Source organism: Pleurodeles waltl, chromosome 2_2, assembly GCF_031143425.1.
Source record: "Pleurodeles waltl isolate 20211129_DDA chromosome 2_2, aPleWal1.hap1.20221129, whole genome shotgun sequence".
Taxonomy (NCBI): Eukaryota; Metazoa; Chordata; class Amphibia; order Caudata; family Salamandridae; genus Pleurodeles; species Pleurodeles waltl.
In genome coordinates, this window is record NC_090439.1 from 925147731 (window position 1) to 925169931 (window position 22201).

General features: G+C 42.7%; 1 protein-coding gene across 2 annotated transcripts in view; it reads left to right on the forward strand.

Moving 5' to 3' along the window:
* The window catches only part of LOC138282757 (fibrocystin-L-like), a 735329-nt gene that overhangs the window by 143553 nt on the left and 569575 nt on the right, over positions 1–22201 (forward strand). For both annotated transcript variants that reach the window (XM_069220628.1, XM_069220629.1), the window contains exon 14: positions 10653–10921. In XM_069220628.1, the coding sequence (XP_069076729.1) occupies positions 10653–10921 (269 nt within the window). The remainder of the gene's footprint in view (positions 1–10652; positions 10922–22201) is intronic.

Here is a 22201-nt window from a genome sequence, read left to right on the forward strand (position 1 = left end):
TACCCTGTTACTTTTTCATTCTTCAGAAGCTCATAGTCACCTGCGTCTTTCCAAACCAACACAGGGAGCACTTTGTTCTCCATCTCCAGATGCTGAACTTCCTTAACACTGCCCACCTTCCACTAGTCAGTCAATTCAGTAATTTTTTGTCTCCGCACCACAGAGCTACCCCTCTCTTTTCTCTGTTCCTGTTTTCCCCCGCCTCTAAACTTTTCCCACTTATTTACTGCATTTTCATGCATCCATTCTGTGGCCTCTGTGATTGTGGTTACATAATGAACCCATGATCCTTCAATGTACATGCTAACAGAGTTAGGGTCTGATTATGAGTGCCCTGGATTTAAATAGGGTATTCCTCTATAAACCTCACCCCTGGAATCACAATACTGGGGACATTGGTGATCCTGGAGAGGGGATGCTTTGCTTGGAATTATGATGTGTAACCAGAGTATACCATTGGAAATAGAGAAATGTTGGTAGAATGTATGGTCTCCAAGTTTCAGTGGTAGGGAAATCTGGATTTCATTAAAGAAACATAGGCTTGCATTATGCATGTGTTTTTATTGCAACTCCAGGCAGCATTTCAATGAACCATTAGCAAAACTCAAAATTCGAGAACCAGAACTGGAACACGAAATTCAAACAAAGCACAAAAGCACAGGTAGAGGATCTTCCTCTTTATATCTGCTCTGTGGCATCGAAATCCCAACCAATATTGAACTGCAAACCGAATCCTCTTCTCAAAGATTGTTTGTTAAAAAAAAAGAACAAAATGCACAAAATACAGTTTTACGCACAAATAACAAAGGATCTTTTGCATTATAAAATCATGAATACCTTTTTCGTAAGTTTTAATAACAAACAAACTTATCAAAAACGAAAACATTACAAAACAATCATCATACCTGTTCTTTTTTCCCAAACAATATTTACACACCTATGGGGGGGAAGGGCTGGATAATGCTAGCCTCCTTATCTTTAATTAAATCCAGATTCTCCTAACATTGAAACTTGGGGAATCTATATTTCATGTCAAGACCGGAGGTAGAATTAGCCACACTGAAAGCTCTATTTAGCTACATAAGAAACAAGCTGTAAAGTTTTTAGATACAATCAATACAATCAGTCTGCTGCCCTCAAAATATTTTCCAAATGACCACCTGAGAAAAAAACTACTTGCCATTGCCCCTTGCACAGAATGTGCTACAATTTTTTTTTAATCTATTCCAGATTCATTAATTAGCACTCGCACCCATCTGGCAATAGTAGAGGAAGTTACAACTCTGTAAGATTTAACATGGAATAAAAGCAATTGATATTCTCCATCATTTCCAAACTCACTCATTTCTCATTCATACTTATTCAAATACCTCACTACATACAGTTGTGGCTGTTCCTCAAACATAGGATGGAATACAGAAGAATGGTTCTCCTATTGATTTAGCACATAACCCCATCTGGACTATAAAAATGGTTATTCACATCTGACGCCTTAACATCACCAACTCTTCTGAATGAAAAGAAACAAAGCAATGTAGCTAACTTACATGATAACTGTTGTAAGAAATCTGTTTGAAGGCCAAGAGCAAATTTATGTTCCATAATGAATTATACTTTTGTTTCAGAGGTCTGCAAAACCTAATACCAGTCATGATCCTGCAAACGACTACATATTTATCAATTTTCTACTAAAATTATGACCTGCAGCTACAGCGGGTCTGCAACAATTTATAGATCTGTAACCCAAACCTTTGTCAAACAACATAATCTAGAAGTTACTCAATTGTACTGCAGAAGCGGCCATGGGATCCAAACCTTTCTCCAGGCACCAACAAACTCAGACTGTCATGCACCCATATACCGCTTCCTTGTTCCTGGAACCCAAGATTCCCTGAGTAACTCTTGAGTTATGTCTGAAAGGCCCGGTAAGCTGTCTCGTGCCCTGACATATTCCGAACAGGAAGGTTAATCAAACTGATTGCTTGGCCATTCTAATCCTCTCAATTGTTCAACCACTATATCAACTCCTTTACTCTTTCGACAAAACAGTCTAATCTCCGTACCAAAAACCTCTCCGAAAACTGTTGTCCTTCAGCCTCTGTAATGCTCTTTAGTGTAAAGGATTTGGAAATACAGCCTAATTAGAAGAAAGAAAAAGGCCTGCAACTGTTGCTAATGTCTCAAAGAGATCATCTGTTTGTTCAGAACTTAACTTACTTCTGATTTTATTTTTGATATTTATTTTTTCTTCCATGGCAGACACCACCTTTAGAGTGTCCACTTGAAAACCCAAAAACTCCAGAATCTGAGTGGATGCTAATGCTGATATATCCACATTTAAAAGAAAGCCCAAACTTTCCAACAGATCTGTCACCAATGGCAAATCAACCTTCAAAGCCAAATGATTCTGGGACATTATGCAAAAATCATATAGATACATAATCATGCAAACTTCCCTTTCTCTGAGATGCTGAGAAGCTGCAACTGGCCTTAAAACCTCTGTAAATCACCAGAAACACTAACCAAACGCTAACACTAAACCAAAAGGAAGGCAAACACTGTTATAGGATAACTGACCACCTTAATTGAAGACATTTTTGACTTCTCTTCGACACTGCAATAGTAAAATAATCATCCTTTGGGTCTAGTTTCAACAAATAATCTTTCACATGTAAAATATATTTCAAAAGATGGATCCCTTCCAGCTTGCAATGCCTGTATTCCACAAACCAATTCAAATCCCGTAGATTTATCATAGGATGCCATCCTTTGTCCTTCCTTTTTACCAGGAAAATTATGCTTACAAAACACTTTTGATCTTCCCCTTCTTCAACATTTCCTGAATCACTTGACCCACTGACATCATTAGATTTTTTGAAAAAAGCAATCTCTCTTGAACCCTGAGATTGACACTGGATTATATTGAAATCTATTACATAAAACATCAAATAATTCCATGTTTTAGGATTAAATTACCCAGACCTTCAAAGGGGAAAACAATAAATCATCTCTGTACTTATCTTGATTCCTGTTTTGTAAGTTATGAGATCTTAATCTTGACTGGCGACCTCTCTCAGGTCGAGATCTTAATCTTGACTGGCGACCTCTCTCAGGTCTTTCTCTCTGTGGAAAAAAATTCCAGTGTTGTGGAATGGATTTTTCTAAAACTGCCTCATCCTTGTCTTTGATGATGGGACTTATTATATCCTAGGGCCAAAAAAAATTCCACTTCTTCTGGCCAAGTCTAAAACTCTCCCACTAAAGAACCTTCTGAGAGACCTGTGGGCCTTATCAATAAAAGTTAAAGTAGACAGACACATGCCTTTTGCCTTCTCCAAGTCACCAGCCAAGAAAATATCTTTTGGATCTTCAGTGGGCTTTTTTTTGCCAATTCTACTAGCCAGGGATTTATTCTTATTAAAAATGTGTTCCTTCTTTCAGTTATCAAAGCCGCATTGGCATTTCCTAACAAACATACAGCTTTCTGACTCCAGCCTGATAACTAATCGATGTCCACCGACACCCACTTCATCTTGGCTTCTTTGACCGTGTGAAAGCTTCAAGCCAAAGGTCCAATGACATCCAACAGCCTATTCTGACATTGTTTGAATGATTGCTTCATAGTAGGCCTGGGTGAAATTGTAATTACGCCAGAGTAATCTGAGTAATTTTGGCAATTTTGTGTTACTATTTTAATGGGAAATTGCTGACAACTACGTGATTATGCCCCCTTGTATAATTTAGATCAATTTGGGGGGCAAAGTGCCTCCCACAAGAAAATAGAGACATAGCGTGAGCAGCTGTTGATGCTCTTGCTCGTGTTCTGTTTCATTTAACGCTGTTTTCTTCGCAGAAAATTCATCCTCGGGTCCATTTCGAACATGAAGATGCATTTTGCTTTACAAAAACACCTCTACATGCAGGGTCACACTGCTTGCATAATTCTGTGTAGTCTTGAGTAATTTAGCTGTAATTTAAATTAAGTAAGTTACGCTCACTTCTCTGTGAGGAGAACCCAATAATTCACCACACCCCAATATTTTACCACACTGAGTATTACCTCAATTAGTTCTTCTACCGCACCCTTGATCTCAGTATAGATTCACCACCACTCCTAACATGGTGTCAATCAAAATAACATTTATAGAACAAGTGATCTAGATCACTCAATAAACAAGTTCTAGCCCATGAGTAATTTCTAAACGATTTATTACAGAATTTTAAATAAGTGATTTAAAATACATTAGATGTCATAAAGACACTGTATTACAGAATGCATAGTAAATGTAATCCCAATTCTCATTCATACAGCAAAATCAGTAGAGCATTATTAGGAACTAGTGGACGAGAGGGAAAATAATAACAAAGTCTGTGAAGGAACTCAGAAAGGTAATTCATAAAGCTGTCTTAATCACATAGGAAACCATCAGTACCTCTAGTCTAAACAGGAAAGTCATCTGACAAATGGACAGAGTCTCAGAAGGAAATCAGAAAATCTCTGGAAAGACCAGGGGTTTTTATACACATTTTCGCATAGTTAGGAAGCCAAAATAGTTACTTACATTGGTATGAGTCCTCATTGAACAAATCAGAGGCTGCAACATACTTAAAAGTGTTCTTAGTGCTACCCCTTTTCTTCCTACTGCTGCTAGCAGCGACTTCGCCATATTCATCCAGAGATGACAACACAAATGTTACATCAGAACAATTGCCCATAAACAATGTTTCAAACAGGTCAACTAAGAAGCTCTGTGAAAGCAACCTTGCTAAAGTACATTTTTCTGCAACTAGGGTACATTCAGAAACCAGCTCCATTCATAATACATCTGCTCGAAGAACAAAGAAGATTTGTTACATCCTAATATCCAGCGGCTTCTGCTGCAAATCTCAAGGGGAGCATGGAATGGGAAAATAAAAAAGCAAAAAAATGTTTTAAAGTACCTTTCCGACGCCGCCACCTGACGCGTTGCTACTTTTCTCTCCTGGTGTCCAGCAGTCCCTGGGACACCAGCACAGGCTCCCCTTGCAATCCTGGATGGTCTGAGCGGCTTGTTCTGCCACTCAGACACTGCATGGGAGGCTGTGCAGCTGGGATGGAGATACCTAAGTGCCCATGTCGGTTTGGCCGGCCTGAGACAGCCAGCCAAGCTGACATTGCACCTAGTGCACTGACTCCACTCCCCCTCCTCCCTCCTACCATGGACCAGCCCTTGCCCTCCCTCCGCCTTCTGGCTGAGCCAGCAGCTGAAAAATAAAACGATAGAGCAATATTATTTTATTTTTCAGCTACTGGCTCTCAGCCAGGGGGGCGACTCTCCTTTGCAATTGCGAAGGAGCCATCCCTGCTAATATCCCATGCTCTGTAAAATAAACAATACACTATGGGAAAGAAAGTCACTCAGAGAAAATAGAATGTTTTCTCAGTTGGAAGAGTGAATGAAACAGTAGGAGTTAGTGCAGCTTTTGAGCTTTGTGGAAAATCACCAATTTAACGTCCATTTTAACAAAATGTGGCACAACTTAAACATGTTAAAAACATTTCTAACTCTAGCATGAACGTAATTTTAATGCAAAACTACTAATTCTTCGGTTAGAGTTATAAAAGTATGAAATTAAGTTATTTTCAAAAGTATTTTTCAACGTGAAAATTACAACTAAACAAAATTCTAACTCCCCTACTATGGGGGTTATTACAACTTTGGAGGTGGTGTTAATCCGTCCCAAAAGTGACTGTAAAGTGACGGATATACCACCAGCTGTATTACGAGTTCCATAGGATATAATGGACTCGTAATACGGCTGGTGGTATATCCGTCACTTTACAGTCACTTTTAGGACGGATTAACACCACCTCCAAAGTTGTAATAACCCCCTATGTATCCTTCATAGGGTCACAACCCAGTTTAGAAAGAAAAATGATTAGATTTAAATGAGACACACAGGGGGTCATTCCGACTCCCGCCGGCCGCGGTAACCGCGGTGCCGGTGGGAGCCGCCAGAATACCGCTGCGCGGTCAGAAGACCGCCGCGGTTATTCTGTGTTTCCCGCTGGGCTGGCGGGCGACCGCCAGAAGGCCGCCCGCCAGCCCAGCGGGAAACCCCTTCCCACGAGGAAGCCGGCTCCGAATGGAGCCGGCGGAGTGGGAAGTGTGCGAAGGGTGCAGTAGCACCCGTCGCGAATTTCAGTGTCTGCTATGCAGACACTGAAATTCTCAGTGGGGCCCTCTTACGGGGGCCCCTGCAGTGCCCATGCCATTGGCATGGGCACTGCAGGGGGCCCCAGGGGCCCCACGACACCCCTCACCGCCATCCTGTTCCTGGCGGTCAAAACCGCCAGGAACAGGATGGCGGTGAGGGGGTCGGAATCCCCCATGGCGGCGCAGCAAGCTGCGCCGCCATGGGGGATTCCTCAGGGCAGCGGAAAACTGGCGGGAGACCGCCGGTTTTCCGTGTCTGACCGCGGCCAAACCGCCGCGGTCAGAATGCCCTTAGGAGCACCGCCAGCCTGTTGGCGGTGCTCCCGCCGACCCCGGCCCTGGCGGTCAAGGACCGCCAGGGTCGGAATGAGGCCCAGAATGTCTGTTACCAATCAGAAGGAGTGAAAACTCTGCATGCATTACTGTCCTAGTCTCATTTTGCAAATGTCTACAAATCTATAACTTAATGAACTCAGCCACGAGTCAGAGGCCACCAGTCTGCACTAGGGTGCCTAATCATACCAGCGGAAAACATGACCTCACCCTGAGAATCCATGACAATTCCTTTATCAGTATTCCATGACTCCTTTGTATCACTAAGCCCAATAATTATCATCACATTAAGCATCAAATATGTATTCATCATAATTTGATGAACCAAAATCTTCTTCAGGTCTAGCCTGAATCTCCTTTGTGCCATAAAGGACTTCTTCCTGAATGTTGCAACGGACATCTTTGTGTTCTGTAGTGCTCAGGCCACCCCTCTGAATAGAGCAAAATACCTCTTCATGAAGTCTATTTCAAGATGCTTTTCATTCATCTTTCTGTTTCCACTTTCCTTAGTATTCACTCTTACATCTCCCTCATCCAGGGACCAAATGTCCTCACAAGTCTCTGATATCTAATTACATCCTTATGAACCTGTACATAAGAATTTCCTGTGTTCTCCAACATCTTCGGCCCATATTTATACATTTTTAGCGCCTCATTTGCATCATTTTTTGATGCAAAAACAGCGCAAACTTACAAAATACAAATGTATTTTGTAAATGTGCGACGATTTTGCGTCAAAAGATTACACAAATGTGGTACTAAAAAAGTATAAATATGGGCCTTAGTGTCCAATCTAGAATTTAGCAAGAAAAAATATGTCTTTAGATATATAAATTCAAATTAGATTATCCCCACCAAGCTGCAAAACAACATTACCTCAATAAACAAACTTCCTCATGTGTAATACATTTCCTGAAACTGCTGAAGTGAACTGTTAAAAATAAGGGTTCCTGGCCCTAAAGAAATATGGCTGAGTGTGACCTCAGTGCTGCCTAAAGTATTGATTTGATATTGATTCATATTTACCTGCTTTTCATGCTGTTTACTAGCCCCATCTGGATTTCTTTTGGACAATGAGGGGATAAATCTATCATTTAACGCACTCAACTTCTTCTTAAATACTTAAATATTTACAGTCAGGAATTACATGCTTTTTTTTTTGTAGCTTTCAAAAGCAAACTTTTTTTTTACTACGCTTTTTATCAGTAGCCTAGACAACTTTAACATTCATTTAAAGATTCTCATTCACCGCAAGGTTTATTCTATATTACAAATCCCAATATCCACGCATGCATTTTACAGATATCTATTGTGAGACATTGGGTTGTTGGTTGACTGGGATATGGGGCCTGGACAAGCAGCAGCTTTCATCCCTTACAGGGTGAACTACAAAAAGTCACTAAATTAATGTGTACTTAACCCTGGGTAGCTTGGAACAAAAAGCAGCCAGGCTTAATTTAGAGGCAATGTGTACAGTATTTATGCAGCACACAAACAGTAATGTGAAAACACAACAAAATAGAATCAATTTTAAGAATGTATTCAACACCAAACAACAAAAATCCAATCAATAATTTCTTTTCATTTTTAAGAAAAACTAGTGTCTAAAAGATCAATGCACCAGCTGTGGACATCCAGTCACACAAAAAAGTAAAAAAGTAAAAACAAATATTTCCGACCTCGATAGAGCGCAGTTCTGATACAGAAAGTGTATTGGGCCCAGTCAACGCTTACCCTGGCACTTAAAAGAACTTCTGAGAAAAAGTGTCTGAGAGGGTAAAGTTCAGGGGTGCTTCAGAAGGTATCGGAGGAGTAGGCAGCATTCTCATTGTATAGCCTTGGGTCAAAGTCGTAGTGAATATTTCTAGATTTTGACTTAGTCTCCGAGATGTAAGTTGAAAATCTCAAGCGGAACGAGGCAGATGGCTGTAACCGATGGCTGTGCCATGAGATCAGATACCACTTTGGTGAAGGACTGCTGAAAGGGATTTGCTGCTGTGGAGAACAGCATAGCAAGAGGAGCCAGGAAGTCAATCCAACCGGTGATGCACCTCAGGTGTCTAGGCGAGAAGGGTGGTCCCGGTCTCCTCCTGGTTCTTCAGAGCTCTTTTGAGCCAAAATGTGTCTAAATCCTCAGTTTTGGATTTTGGCTACCTGGGCACCTTTAGCACCACTTCCAAGGATCCAGGACTGGGAGGACACCACTTGGATGGCCAGGGATCAGTCAGGCTGGGTCCAGGGCGGGTTCAACAGGGGGGTAGTCTTATGTGTCCATGTGTGTTGCTCTGAACAGGAGGCCAGGAAACCAGCCCTTGTGAGTCACTCAGGTGTTCCTGGGACAGATGAAGATCCAGTCATTGTACCAAGGTAGAAGGCAGCAGAGCAGCTGAACAACAGGGCAGTGGTTCAGCAGGGCAGCAGTCTTCCAGAGCAGTAGATCAGAAGAGTAACAGTCATTCCAGGTGCCCTCCTCCTGGAAGGTGGGAGAAGCTTGTATACAGTGGGTGAAAAGTGCATGGAATTTCCTGCCTCTCTTGCCCTGGCACGAAGCTGGGTGCGGTGACAATGTGGATTTGTTAGGTTCTTTGTGTGGAGGCAGTACACACCCTATACAGGTGCAAGTGGGGCTGAGCTTGGCTCTGCCCCCATCCTACCAGCAGATGGCTCATTGAGGCACACCTAATCCTTCTATTGTGTGACTGCCTGGGAGAAATTTAGGCCCATATTTATACTTTCTTAGCGCCGCATTTGCGTCATTTTTTGACGCAAAAGCGGCGCAAACATACAAAATACAGTTGTATTTTGTATGTTTGCGCCGCTTTTGCGTCAAAAAGTGGCGCAAATGTGGCACTAAAAAAGTATAAACATGGGCCTTACAGTCTAAGAGTCAGTCAGTCATGTGACCCAAAGCAGGCTACAGGCACAAAAGGGATAAGGGCAGGAAAATGCCAATTTTCTAAAAGTGGCATTTTCCAAATTGTAATGACAAATCTGACTTTACCATTAAACAGAGTTTATCATTACAATTTCATGGACACCAAACATGATAAACCTACCTGCTCCCAATTCAACATTGCAGCTTCTCAAATGTAATAAGGAACCCCCAGTGTAATTCTATTAGAGGGGTAGGCCTCACAGTAGTGAAAAACAAATCTAGGAGTTTTTCACTACCAGGGCATGTAGAACATGTCCAAACTTTTAGTTTAGACTTTAGTCCCCTATGGGCTAACCAGCCCTCCCTTAGGGGTGACTTATATGTACTACTGCATTCAGGCTGCAGTGGCAGGCTTGGGACATGTTTTAACATGCTACCTAAGTGGATAGCACAATAAGTGCTGCAGACCCACTGGTAGCATTTAATTTATAGGTCCTGGGTATATGTTATACAGCTCTACAAGAGACTTATAAGTAATTTAAATATGCAATCAGGTGTATGCCAATCCAACCATAATTAGGGGAGTGAGCACAAGTAATTTAGCACTTGTTAGCAGTGGTAAAGTGCACAGAGTCCTAAGGCCAACTAAAACAAACTCAGAAAAAAGTGGATGGTAAAAGGCAAACTTTTAGGGGTGATCATGTGGAGAGGGTCAGGTCCAACATATATATTGACCCACGTGGTATTTTTTTTTAAGGGTAACATTGCATACAATGATGGAGTTATCTTCATTTGAGAGCATCATGATAGTGCCTAAATGCATTATTGAAAACTTTATAGGGCTACAATATTATAATGCCTTAGGCTGCTGCAGTAGTTCTACCAGTAATACAGTAAGAGTACCATGGGCCTAGGTGCAAGCAAGGAAATGGGTTCCCTGTCAACTGAAAGAAAAGTAAAATATAGCATAATTGGAGTTCAGTGGGCCCTTACGGTGCATGTGCCCTGGTGCCACTGTACCTGCTGCACTCTGGAAATGTAAGTATGATGTGAGATTTAACTTTTTCATTCAAAAGAAGGATGTTACAGTTACGTAATGAAATACCACGTATCGAAAAGCCATTTGGTAATCAACGGTATTGCAGTTTGAAGTTGCTATACCGGTAGATAAATACACATTAGTAATACTATTTAAAATAGTGGTAAATGTTGTTTATTACTTTGATTTTATATTTCTCTTTATCAAGGGGGAAGAGGACTAATGCTACAAGTGTGGAATAATACCAACCCTTCTCGCTTGGAAGATGCACTCATGTACAACGAGAACACCACCGGATATGCTGGAGCATCATGGGTCGATTCAGCTTCATACAAGTGGCCCTTGGGACAGGATGCATTTGTTGCTCGTCTCAGTGGATTCTTTGTGCCCCCTAAATCAGACAATTACACATTCATCATAAAAGGAGGCGTCAGATTTTCACTCTATTTTAGCCAGACTGGAAACCCTCAAAATAAGGTAACACTACATTTCAAAAGTATGCATCTGTTCTGAAACATTTGTTTATTTATTTGGCAGTTTAATATGGTAAAGGGAAGGGCACTAGTGAATTGCCCAGTCTGAAAAAAATCAATGAAAGGGGGGGGCAGCCCAAATAGGTGCCTGTAGCGATCACAGCTCTGAGATTTTAGAAAGTAAGCCTAAATATCTCAGTTTTTAAGAGGTAACATATACATTTGTATACACGAAGTAGTGTGTATTAGGAAAACGTACAAGCCAATCCGATTTAGTTAAAACACTAAGATATGAGCACGTTTTTTGCAATATATGAAAAATCACAGCTCAGCAACTGAAAACTGAAACTGGTGTTGCCAGTGCCATTTGAGGAATTTTGAAACTGGTGAGGCGTAACACCTGCCACGAATTACAGTGATATAATCAAAGTGAGCAGACCTCACTGTCTACATGGCGTCTGCTGAAGATACTCCCTTCCAAGAAAATGTTTAAAAAACGGTGAGAAACACTGGATTTTACAGCACATTTTCATGAAAGTTTGCTTATATGCTATAGACTTTGAACGGGCACTTCTGAATTATTCCAGTACTTTCATGGTGTGCCAAAGAAGCATAAGCTTGTCGGACGGATCTTACTTCTCAAGTAAGACTGTGTGTTTGTACAACATATGCGCCAAAATATGGGGACCCAGGGCCATATTTATGGGCTTTTGACGCAGGGCGGTGTAGCAAGTCACCTTGCTGCGCTGCCCTGCGTCAAAGGAAAAGAGCAGAAATGTGCTGTATCTATACAATACAGCACATTCCTGTCCTTTCCCACTGCGCTTGCGCCATTTTGGCTGCCAATGCAGGAGCCCTTGCACCATGATATAAGGGTGTATATATTGTAGGCAGGATTGTTTTTGTGCAGGAAGGTGCACCTTCCTGCACAAAAAATAATCCTGGGAGACGTTTTCCTCTTTCTATGTGTGCTGCATAATGCAGCACACATAGAAAAAGGAGACAACGAGGAGAAATAAACATATAAGGTTTTGATGCATCCCCAGGCTTACAAGATCTTGTAAATGTGGAAATTTGTCAGAATCAATGAGTGTTGCATGGGAAAACCCACTGCAATGTCTATGGAACTCTTCCCTTGTGCAAAGTAAGGCAACCAGTGATTTGCGCTGCCTTGCCTTACTCCATATCTATGAGGCATTCAAAGCCACTCAGAATCCAATCCTATAACAATTAGTGACATCTTGATGTACCTTATCCAGGCAATGTCTAGCTCCTGAGGTCTGCATATTATATCGCTAAGCCCTACTCTATAGTGTGCTAGCCCTTCAGCCGGCCATACCCTAATCCCATACAAGATTGGTTTCAGTCTGCCACTCTCACTTATCTTGTGTAGGCCTAAATCTATGTGGAGGGATTCCTCAGCAAAGAGTTTGCGGGCAGGATGAATAATTCAGCCATTATAGCATTGCAGTGATTATTGGAATGTATGAATATATATCATACTGATAACCCTACCTAAGGTAAGCTATGCTAGAGAGCAGAATAAGGTGTGAATTCTGCCAGATCTCTTGCAGTAGTTTAACTCCTCATTTACCTGTATGAGCGATGTATCAGGAAGCCACCCTTGTGTGGGACAGGTCTCTGACCTTTGCAGGATGGTGATCGCAGTCAGCAGGGCTGTGAATCAGCCAACGGTGAATGTCCAGGATAATCCATGGAAGTGAACCTCTGACAAGCTAAATGTCAAAAGAAGTTTATGTAATAAAAACCGGCCTCGTTCGCACTGTGTTTGAGGTTCTTAGCTATTTATTGTTTGTACTTCCAACTCAAAGCTGTCTCCAAATGGACAACAACAAAACGCAAGGGCAGCATATTCAGTGTACTCTAACCTTGAACATAATGTGCAGTTTTGTGATAAAATGCTTATGAAGAAATGGGCTTTGAAGCAGAGCACCTTCTGAGTATGTTATCATGTAAGTGCAAAGCAAGCAAAAAGTATTTTGTCTAAAAATGCCACGTTTACACGTGAACATTAAAAATGGAAGCTCTAGTGCATGGGTCTTGTTAAACATCACAACAAGCTTCCCTGATATGTTGCAGTTTCTCCTGCCCTGAAATAAGTTTTAGAAAAAGTAACTTTGCTGCGCTGCCCTGCGTCACAAGGAAAGAACAGGAATGCACTGTATTTATCCCCCTCTTGGCAGCCTAGCTCTAATGCAGGCACTCTTGCACCATGGTGCAAGGGTGCATGCATTGCTTGCAGGATTGTGAGGAAAGGCAAGGAGAAATAAAGATACTTCTTCTTGTTACGCCTCTCCGGGCGAGGCGCATCTTTTTGACGCATTCCCAGGTTTACCAGGTTTGGTAACTCTGTAAATGCGTTAAAAACCATAGGAGTTGTGTGGAAATACCCATGCAATGCCCATGGAACACCTCCCTTGCACAGAGTAAGGCAGTGCAGCGATCTGTGCTGCCTTACTCGCAATATTTGTGAAACCATCCAAAACCACAAAAAGAGGCTTTGCATGGCCTCATAAATATGCCCCTATGTGTCTAAAAAGAAATATAAAGCCACCAAAATGAGAGCCAGTGGGATAAATATTTAAATAGAGATTTAGGCCCGCATTACGACTTCGGCAGTCTTTTTCAAAGACCACCGAAGCCACTGTAGCCAGCATACCGCAGTGCTGGAGGTATGCTGGCTGCCCTATTAGGAGTTTTCCGCTGGGCCAGTGGGTGAAAACAGCGTTTCTGCCCTCTCGCCCAGTGGAAAAGTCACCACAACATTGAAGCCGGCTCATAATCGTAATTCGGGCAGTGAAAAGTGCGACAGGGCGGTCCATGGGGGCCCTGCACTGCCCATGCCAAATGCATAGGAAGTGCAAGTGCCCCCATGGGACACCGGCACCCCCTTTCCGCCAGCCTTTGCATGGCGGGGCTACCGCCATGCAACAGCTGGCGGAAAGGGGACCAGTAATCCCCAGGGCAGCGCTCTTGCAGCGCTGCAATGGCAGATTGCGACCGCCGAGACCGTCAGGTTGTCGACAGGCGGCAACCTGACGGTGCCGGCTGTCGGACCGTGGAGCATCTGCCTCATTCATAATAGGGCGGTCGGACTGCCCTGTTTGCGGCGGTCCAACCGTCATTGCCACACTAGTAATGAGGGCCTTAGACTCCATGAAAATTAAAAAAAATTGGAATCTCCATTTTCTTTGCTTTAAATTAAGAGAAATAAAGCCCTGAAACATTTTTTAGGTACGATAAAATCATCTATCCAAAGAGAACCAAAGGGCTGGACTTGATAAATACATTTAAAAAATGTATACACTTGGAAATACTTGTGTGATTCATTTGCTATGTTTCTTAAACATTCATTAATGATGTTTGAGGCTTGGTTTGATTCTCAATTTAGATTTTCTACCCAAATAGATGTCTTTGCACTATGCAATCTTTTGCAGACTTAGGGCCATATGTACGAACACTTTTTCCCATAGACACAGAATGGGTAAAAACCTTGCTACATCTGGCCCTTTGTTACTACAGGATGGAATCATTTGGACATACTAAATGTGCTTGACCAGCCCTTTTTATGGAACACAGTAGATGACCTTGAAATCTGTTTAATTATTTTAACATGCTGCTAGGCCATCATAATTTGTTTAAAGGGCGAGCAACCACTGCTGGTAACAAGGTTCATTGCAACCATGAAAGAAGCTTCTATTTTATTAAATCAACAAGGCAAAGATTAAATAATAAATGTCCACCATGATTTAATTGGTATCACATTCTATAATTTTAGATCCCAGGGTGGAACAATTTATTAATAATTGAATCTTTGTCACAGAAGGAGTCTAAAGTGCAACGATTGCTTTAAAATTGATTGTTGCTTAAATTATTATTCATTGGCTTTTATTCTAAACCTTAAATGAAATACGTTTTTAACGATGGAGGCACATTTACATTTAGTAAGTTTGAAATTATTTTTTTGTGAATGGCAAAGATACCCTTAAGAAATGTTGATTAGAAAATGCAGATAACATATCCATGGTAAAATGCAGATCACATGTCCACGTTAAAGTGCAGACGGCATGTCCACAGTTTTAGGTGCAGCTTTAATTGCATTATATTGCCAGGGGCCTGCAGCAAGGATGTTTTTAGTAACAAACACTGGCAAAGCCAATGGTGTTTGGCTCAAAAATACCACTGATTACCTTAGCCAATGCTTCTTTACTGGGTGCATGTGAACTCATGCATCATGAGGCTGGCACACATGACAGATAATTTTACAATGCATTTACTATTAAAGAAAACCCCATTTCAAGGTGGCCTCTGACATTTGTGATGCATCTTGACACATGCCGATCGTGAAGCTTGTGCACATATTTAAAGTGAAGCTTGTGCAAATGTGTGTCATGATGCAGTTGTACGTGTGGAGTGACAAATGGCGGCCATTTTTAATTTATCATTCTAATATGGGTGGTCAGCAAGTGAAAAAACAAACAAAAACAAAGTGCGCATAGGAGGAATAAAAAAAAAAAAACCACCCCAGTGGCAATGAGATGCATAGCTTTCATTAAAAAAATAAAAAAATATTGAAAACAGGAAGTAGGATGGGAAGCAGGAGCTGGGGAGGAGAGTGAAAAGGGAGTTCGCAGAGGGCACAGGAGCAAGCGTCCCCAGTGAGCATGGAAACACATGCACTTCCTTGATGTGATGAATGCTAAAAAAGTCTCATAAAGTCAGCAGTGGAGAAATATAACTTATCCAATCGGAAAACACTTTGAGATTGAAATAGTCCTGGGTGGGATAAAGATAAGCATAGGGAGGAAAGACATCAAACCTAAAGCAGACACTTTAGAAAGACAACAGAGCCATCCAGTCATGCACAGGAAAGTGACCCAAAGCCCACTCTATATACTAGGGCCCTCATTACGAGAGTGGCAGACTCAAGACCGCCACACTTGCGATGGAGGTATGACCGCCGCCGTAATGGCGGTCCGACTGCCCTATTATGACCGTGGCGGATGTGCCACGGTCCGACTGCCGGCACAGCCATGTTGCCGCCTGTCGACAGCCTGGCGGTCTTGGCGGTCGCAATCCGCCAGGGCAGCGCTTTCCGCCAGCCTTTGCATGGCGGTAGCCCCACCATGCAAAGGCTGGTGGAAAGGGGGTGCCGGGTGCCCCATGGGGGCCCCTGCACTGCCCATGCTTAAAGCATGGGCAGTGCAGGGGCCCCCATGGACAGCCCCATCGTGCTTTTCACTGCCTGAATTACGGGCAGTGAAAAGCGCGATGGGTGCTGTGGCACCCGACGCACCGCAACATTGCCGCCGGGTCGATTATGAGCCGGCTTCAATGTTGTGGTGAGTTTTCTGCTGGGCCAACGGGCGGAAATTATGTTTTCGCTCGCTGGCCCAGCGGCAAACTCCTAATATTTGGGTGGCCAGCATACCGCCGGCACTGGTGTTATGCTGGCTGCAGTGTCTTCGGCTGTCTTTGAACGAGACCGCCAAAGTCGTAATGAGGGCCTGGGTATTGGAAATAATATGCCTGCCAACAAACAGTTAAACTGCCTGTAACTGAGATCTAAAATAGAAGGAGCGCTCTATGAGAGCAGAAGTGAGACCAATAGACAAGAAGCAAAACCATGTACTGAATTTCAGCACGTCACTTCTCTTAAAATATTTTAAAAACGGAAAACTGACATTTGCATTTGATAGCGGACATGCAATGTAAAACAGTTTTAAGCTGCTGGTGAAAAATAGCCAGGGCACTTTTAGTTCTTGCTACAGGTAGCTTGAGATGTTTTTCAAAGATCCTTTGTATCCAATAATTTATCATATATCTAAAGTGGATATTACGTCGCTGTCTGCTTTCTGCGTGTGATTGGTTGGTTTTCCTCACTATTTCTGTGTTTGCCCAGCCCGAGTATCATTTTGGTTTCGCTGTCTTTTGGCTGCATGAGCTGTATCCTTTCATTGCCGACATCTGGGATCTATTTTTCCCTCCCAGGTTTCTATAGCGCTTGTATTTTAGCACTGACAAAGAGTGCATATTTTTTATTTATTTTACCTACTTTTACCGGTTTCCTATGCCTGATGGGTAATAAAGATGTGCAACTAAATTATTTTTCGAGTTGGATGATGAAAGCATCAACAGATCTATATAAGCTGTTGAGGATAAAACACATTTTTGAAAGTAAATGAAAGTTCAAATTAATAACTTTGTTCAAACCATAGATATTGTAGATACGGTGGTGACGCTGCTTATTGTATCATGACCGACTGAAGGTTTTTGCATAATAAAGTGTACATTTTATGTACTGCATTCTAACATAGTATTCAAAGTTTTCAAAAGATACAAATATAGGGAACACCGATTTTTCATAGCAACATAGTTTATTGTCATCTTATTAGCTGTTATTATTTTGAAGTTGTCGCTGCCCCCCCTCTCCTGATGTTACTACGCAAGTTCTTTTTATGTTGCTAAACTGCACGCATCATTTGGATTAGCTATCATATATGACCATACACTGATGTTATTGGTATGAGTGTTATCCTGGCTTTGACCTGTTCCTTTGTTTCACTGTGGTTTTGAATAGCGAGATGGTTATACATTGATCGTGGTGCTGGGTACCTTAGCCTGCCTCCTGTCCACTGATTTATTCAAGTGTTGGGGGTGGCTTTTCGCTCATCCTGCCAAGGGACAATATTACACTTAAATTTTATGCAGCAGCTACACTTTTACTTGGTGTCAAGCATGTCAACATTTCCTTGTCTGATGCTTCTGTAAAGCGTGTAATTTATAGTTTTACTACCGTCTTTTGCTGCTGTTTTTTAATGTGGTTAAATCATGAAAATAAAAATTCCTTTTACGCTTAGCTTCAGACATCTCAAGCTTGTGGCATGACCTCATGTCAGTACAACACAATATAAAACACACCATATATTTTGGTCACACCTTTTTAGCCATTGGTGGTCTTATGGTTAGCCACTTTCAGGCTCTGGCTGAAGGGCTCGTCTATCTATTTTTGGCTCAGCCCACTGCATTTTGTGGATGTTTGCACTGTTGCCTGTAGATCTGCGCCTTGTGACTTGAGCACAAAATAGGCTTGCAAATAGAGAATGTGCATACATTATCAGCAAGGAACAATTACACAAATGTGAAATATTCATTGCTTTCAACTGCAGACCACTCAGCTCATTAGAAATTAAAACACTTAACCATTGAGCTGATGTTCAGGCCTTGGATGAGATGTGCTGCTGTGTGAAGGATCCCCTTAAGCAGTCCCAATGTAAAGTGCGGAGGCCATGGAGTAGGGTATTACCACTATGTAAATGAAAAAGTATGTGACATTGAATACCAGTTCTGAAATCACTTTTTGGAAGAAACTGTTTTACTTTCTTAAAAAAAAAATATGGTTCCAGACAATGTTTGTGTGTTTGGTAATGTGTTGATGTGAAGTCGATGTCAAGGGTAAATCCAAATGCCTTGGAATTCAGTGAAAATGTGTATTGGAAGCTTCAATGTTCATGTCATTGAGGCAAGTTTATACTATTTCTTGTTTGTTGTTCTTGTCAAATAGCAGGAGTTCTGACTTGGTTGGGTTCAGCTGCAGGTAGGCCTGAAAACCCATGTCTGGATGATGTACAAGCAGTGCTTGAGGCACTAGGGCCCATAGTTATAATTTGTTACCACTGCATTTGTGTCATTTTTTGCCGCAAAAGCGGCGCAATCTTACAAAATATAATTGTATTTTGTAAGTTTGCGCCACTTTTGCGTCAAACATAGACGCAAATGTGGCACTAAAAAAGTATAAATACCGGCCTAGATATCTGAAGCAGCGGAAATATTTAGGTAGAGTTATGCACCATAAGCATATTGGTGAACTTAGGTGCTGATATCTGTTAGATGAGCTCCAAGTGACTCCATGTAGTTGTTGAAGATGACAGGTGACAGTGTGGAACCCTGGGAGAGACCACAGGTGACGTATCTTTTGGAACCTGGAGATGCCTGTTAGAAACTGGGTTTCTGGTTGGCAGAGATGTGTGCCCTGTCCAAGCAGGAACTGCAATCCTAGTCAGGTTAAGTCATATACACACCCTAAATTAACCTGTTCTCACCCTCTGTTAGCTTGGCACAGAGCAGTCAGGCTTAACTTAAGAGGCAATGTGTAAAGTATATGTGCAACACTTAAAACAGTAAACCAGTGCAAAGACCACACCTAGATAGGAAAATAGAGCTTAATTAAATGACAAAAACAAGACCAAACCAACACAAATCCAATAAGTAGAACTGGAGTAAAGAATTGTTAAAGGTTAAACTGAAATGTAGTGCTTAAAAGCATAAAGTGCCAAAAGGGGCTATATGGTCACACTAGACCTGGCAAATCCAAAAGTTCAAACCGACCGTGATGGAGTGCAGGTCGAATACAGGGACTATACTTGGTCCACTGAAAAAGTACCTTGGTTCAGGTTTGGGCCGAGGTTGAGAATGAGATGCGAGGGCCAAAGTAGACAATGCGTCGGCGTCGATTCTGGAGATGTAGGTGAAGCGCTGGTTCTCAGCCACTCAATAGTCAACGGGACGTAGATGATGCACTGTTCGTCGAGCCTTGCAGTCTGCGATGCAATGTCCTTGCAGCAGAGGCGATGCATTGATTCTGAGGTGTGCATTGAGGGCTGTGTGTGGGTTTTGTTTTTAGCTGCAAAACTTTAAACCCACTTCCAAGGGCCGAGAACTAGATTGGCATTACTTGGCAGGGCAAGACTCTCAGATGGCAGAATCCAGGTACTGTTAATGTTGAGGTGAGTGGAGTGAAATATTTGATTGTCCTGAGACTTCCAACAGGAGGCAAGCATACAAGCCCTTGCAGCAACTCTGGGGTCATGTGGTAAACAGATGCAGGTCCAGTCCTTCTAACTCCTAGGCAAGAAGGGCAGTAGGCATCAAGGAAGGCACTGCAGAGCAGGAGTCCAGCAACGTCCAGCAGAGTCCAACAGAGTGACAGTCCTTCCAGCAGCATAGCAGTCTTTCTTCCTTGCAGAGTATCCACAGGTCGAGAAGTGTACTGATTTGGTGGTGTCGGATGTCCAGTACTTTGACTCAGTTGTGCATTTGAAGCGGGCAAGACTTCAAGGAGATGCATTTGAAGTGTACAGAGTCCCTGTCCTTCCTACCTCGGCTCCAGACTAACTACAGGGGGATCTGCTGCCCTTTGTGTGGGGAGAGGACACAGCCTTTTCAGGTGTGTCAGCTCCTCCCTCCCATCCTGCCCAGGATGGCCCATCAGTCACGCTTGTGGCTCCCATTATGTGTGGCTGCCTAGATGGAATGCACAAAGCCCAGCTGCCACTCATCCCAGAAGTGTTTTCAGAGACAGGTGTAAAGCACCAAATGGCTAACATAAACAAAATCCCAACTTTATAAAAGTGGCATTTTTAGAATTACAATTTAAAATCTAACCTCACCATAAGTTAAGATTTTAAATTGGGAAATTACATTCATAAAATGTATTAAGATAATCCCAGTGTTAACCTATGGGACAGCTAGGCCTTGCAGTAGTGAAAAACCAATGTAAGAGTCTTTCACTACCAGGACATGTAAAACGAAAAGTACATGTCCTATTTTCAAATATACTGCACCCTGCTCTTGGGCTGTCCATGGTCTTCCTTAGGAGTGACGTGTATTAAAATGGAAGGCTTGGCCTGACAAGAGGATTAACTTGCCAAGTTGACATGGCAGTTTAAAACTGCACACACAGGCTCTGCAGTGGCCGACCTGGGTTATGTTTAAAGGGCTACTTAAGTGGGTGACAAAATCAATGCTGCAGGCCCACTAGAAGCATTTAGGGCCATATTTATACTTTTTGACGCAAAACTGTGCCAACGCAGTTTTGCGCCCAAAAAATTAGCGCCGGCTAACGCCATTCTGAAGCACCATGCGGGCGCCGTATTTATTGAATGGCGTTAGCCGGCGTTAGCCGACCGGCGCTGCCAGGTGTGCGTGAAAAAAAACAACGTACACCAGGCAGCGCCGGCGTAGGGAAAAATGGCGTTTGGGCGTCCCAAAATGGGGCAAGTCAGGCTGAGGCAAAAAAATCGTCTTAACCCGATTTGCGCCATTTTTTTTGGGCGCCCAGACGCCATTAACATGACTCCTGTCTTAGCAAAGACAGGAGTCATGCCCCCTTGCCCAATGGCCATGCCCAGAGGACTTCTGTCCCCTGGGCATGGTCATTGGGCATAGTGGCATGTAGGGGGGCACAAATCAGGCCCCCCTATGCCACTAAAAAAAATGTAAAAAAATACTTACCACAACTTACCTTTTCTTCCCTGGGATGGGTCCCTCCATCCTTGGGTGTCCTCCTGGGGTGGGCAAGGGTGGCATGGGGTGTCCCTGGGGGCAGGGGAGGGCACCTCTGGGCTCATTCTGAGCCCACAGGTCCCTTAACACCTGCCCTGACCCAGGCGTTAAAAAGAGGCGCAAATGCAGGTTTTTTTGCCCCGCCCACTCCCGGGCATGATTTTTGCCCGGGAGTATAAATACCACTCACATGCCTGGGAGTCATTTTTTAAGACGGGAACGCCTACCTTGCATCTCATTAACGCAAGGAAGGTGTTCACGCAAAAAAATGACGCTAACTCCATGAACTTTGGCGCTAGACGCGTCTAACGCCAAAGTATAAATATGGAGTTAGTTTTGCGTCGAATTTGCGTCGAAAAAAACGACGCAAATTCGGCACAAACGGAGTATAAATATGCCCCTTAATTTACAGGCTTTGGGTAGATGTAGTGCACTTTACTAGGGAATTATAATTAAATGTAAAATGCCAGTTGTGGAGAAGCCAGTGTTACCATGTTTAAAGTAGAGAGCACAAGCACTTTAGCATTGGTTAGCAGTGGTAAGGTGCTCAGAGTCCTAAGGCCCACAAAAATGAATTCAGGAAAAATGGGAGGAGGAAGGCAAAAAGTCTGGCGGTGACCCTGCAGAAAGTGCCATTTGCAACAGTGCCCTTATGAACAAAAGAGTGTCAGTTGGAAGGGTAAGAAGAGGACCAGTGAAAGATATTGCCTGTGAATTCAACTCAAGACTCCATGGTGCATATGAGAGTGATGAAAGTGGTATGGTCGACTGTGATGAAGGTAGCTAAGAGGTCCATTAATATCAGGAGGCAGAGGTTACCTTCATCTATGGTCAGGAGGGCATTGTCTATGATGTGTAAGGCTGCAGTCTCCATGCTGCGGCATAAGTTAACCCCAGAGTGGTATTCGTGCAGGAGATG